This window comes from Coenobita brevimanus, chromosome 99 (genome assembly GCF_032717465.1).
Source record: "Coenobita brevimanus isolate Jiangsu-jjx chromosome 99, ASM3271746v2, whole genome shotgun sequence".
Lineage (NCBI taxonomy): Eukaryota > Metazoa > Arthropoda > Malacostraca > Decapoda > Coenobitidae > Coenobita > Coenobita brevimanus.
In genome coordinates this window covers 607501-608407 of record NC_137052.1, presented here as the reverse complement: position 1 = coordinate 608407, position 907 = coordinate 607501, and the positions used below count along the sequence as shown (strand labels likewise).

Genomic DNA, 907 nt, shown 5'->3' with positions numbered 1-907 from the left:
CCACACCACGCCCCTAGCCTAACCCCACCCCCCCGCTGGTGTGGCGTGGTGCGGCATACCAAGCGGAAGGCAGGTTGAGCACTGAGGACGACCATGGCAGGCGTGTGGGAGTCAACTATAGGCGCCACGCAACCCACCACTCACCGCACACCGAGGCCAATCCTCCAATCAATACCCCGCGCGCTAGAAGTTGTCTCGAGTTCGCTCCGCCCCCGATGAGCTGATTGACCAAGAGCGAGGCCGGGGCGGGGACTGGAACCCTCTCCCCGCCCCTAGAGTCTCCGCCACGCCCCGGCCGCCTGCGCCGTGGATGCGATGCGCTCCGATGTCAGTGTTAATGTGAGCGGGAGTGAGGTTACATCGGCGCGGGTTGAGCCTCAGTCCCGCCGCCCGCTTCCACAGTCATGCTGGCCGTCTACCCGTCAACTCACCCGCCCCGATAACTCTCCTACCGCACTGTGACCGCACCTGTTAACGCTGACTTTCTAATTACCGCTAACCTCCACGTCGCATCTACCGTATTTACCGCTGCTGCTGACTCCCTGCCGCATCTACTGGTTACCGTCACTTCGTACCACACCTACCGCACTTCACCTTACCCTCCCACAGTCAGCCGCATACTACCAAACCTATATCCTACAACACCCATCGTTCATTACCGCAGATTCCTACCTACCGCACCCCTACCACAAATTCCTGCGTACCTACCTTCCGCACCCCCACCGCACCACATTACCGCAGTGTGATGGCTTGAGCTGCGCCAACCCACTGTATTACCGCAAAAATGATCATCTGCTGCGCCGGCTGCGACAAGCCTATAATGGACAAGTTCTTGCTGACCGTGTTGGAGCGCACCTGGCATGCAGAGTGTGTGCGCTGCGTGGACTGCGGCTGCGCCCTCACCGAC

The 907-nt window shown here is 60.5% G+C and overlaps 1 protein-coding gene across 1 annotated transcript in view; it reads left to right on the top strand.

Annotated features, from left to right (window-relative positions):
* Positions 1 to 784: 784 nt before the first annotated feature.
* The window catches only part of LOC145414362 (LIM/homeobox protein Lhx1-like), a 182632-nt gene continuing 182509 nt past the window's right edge, over positions 785 to 907 (top strand). Inside the window, exon 1 of the mRNA XM_080283899.1 lies at positions 785 to 907. This exon is cut by the window's right edge and continues 50 nt beyond it. Coding sequence (XP_080140025.1) covers positions 785 to 907 — 123 coding nt within the window.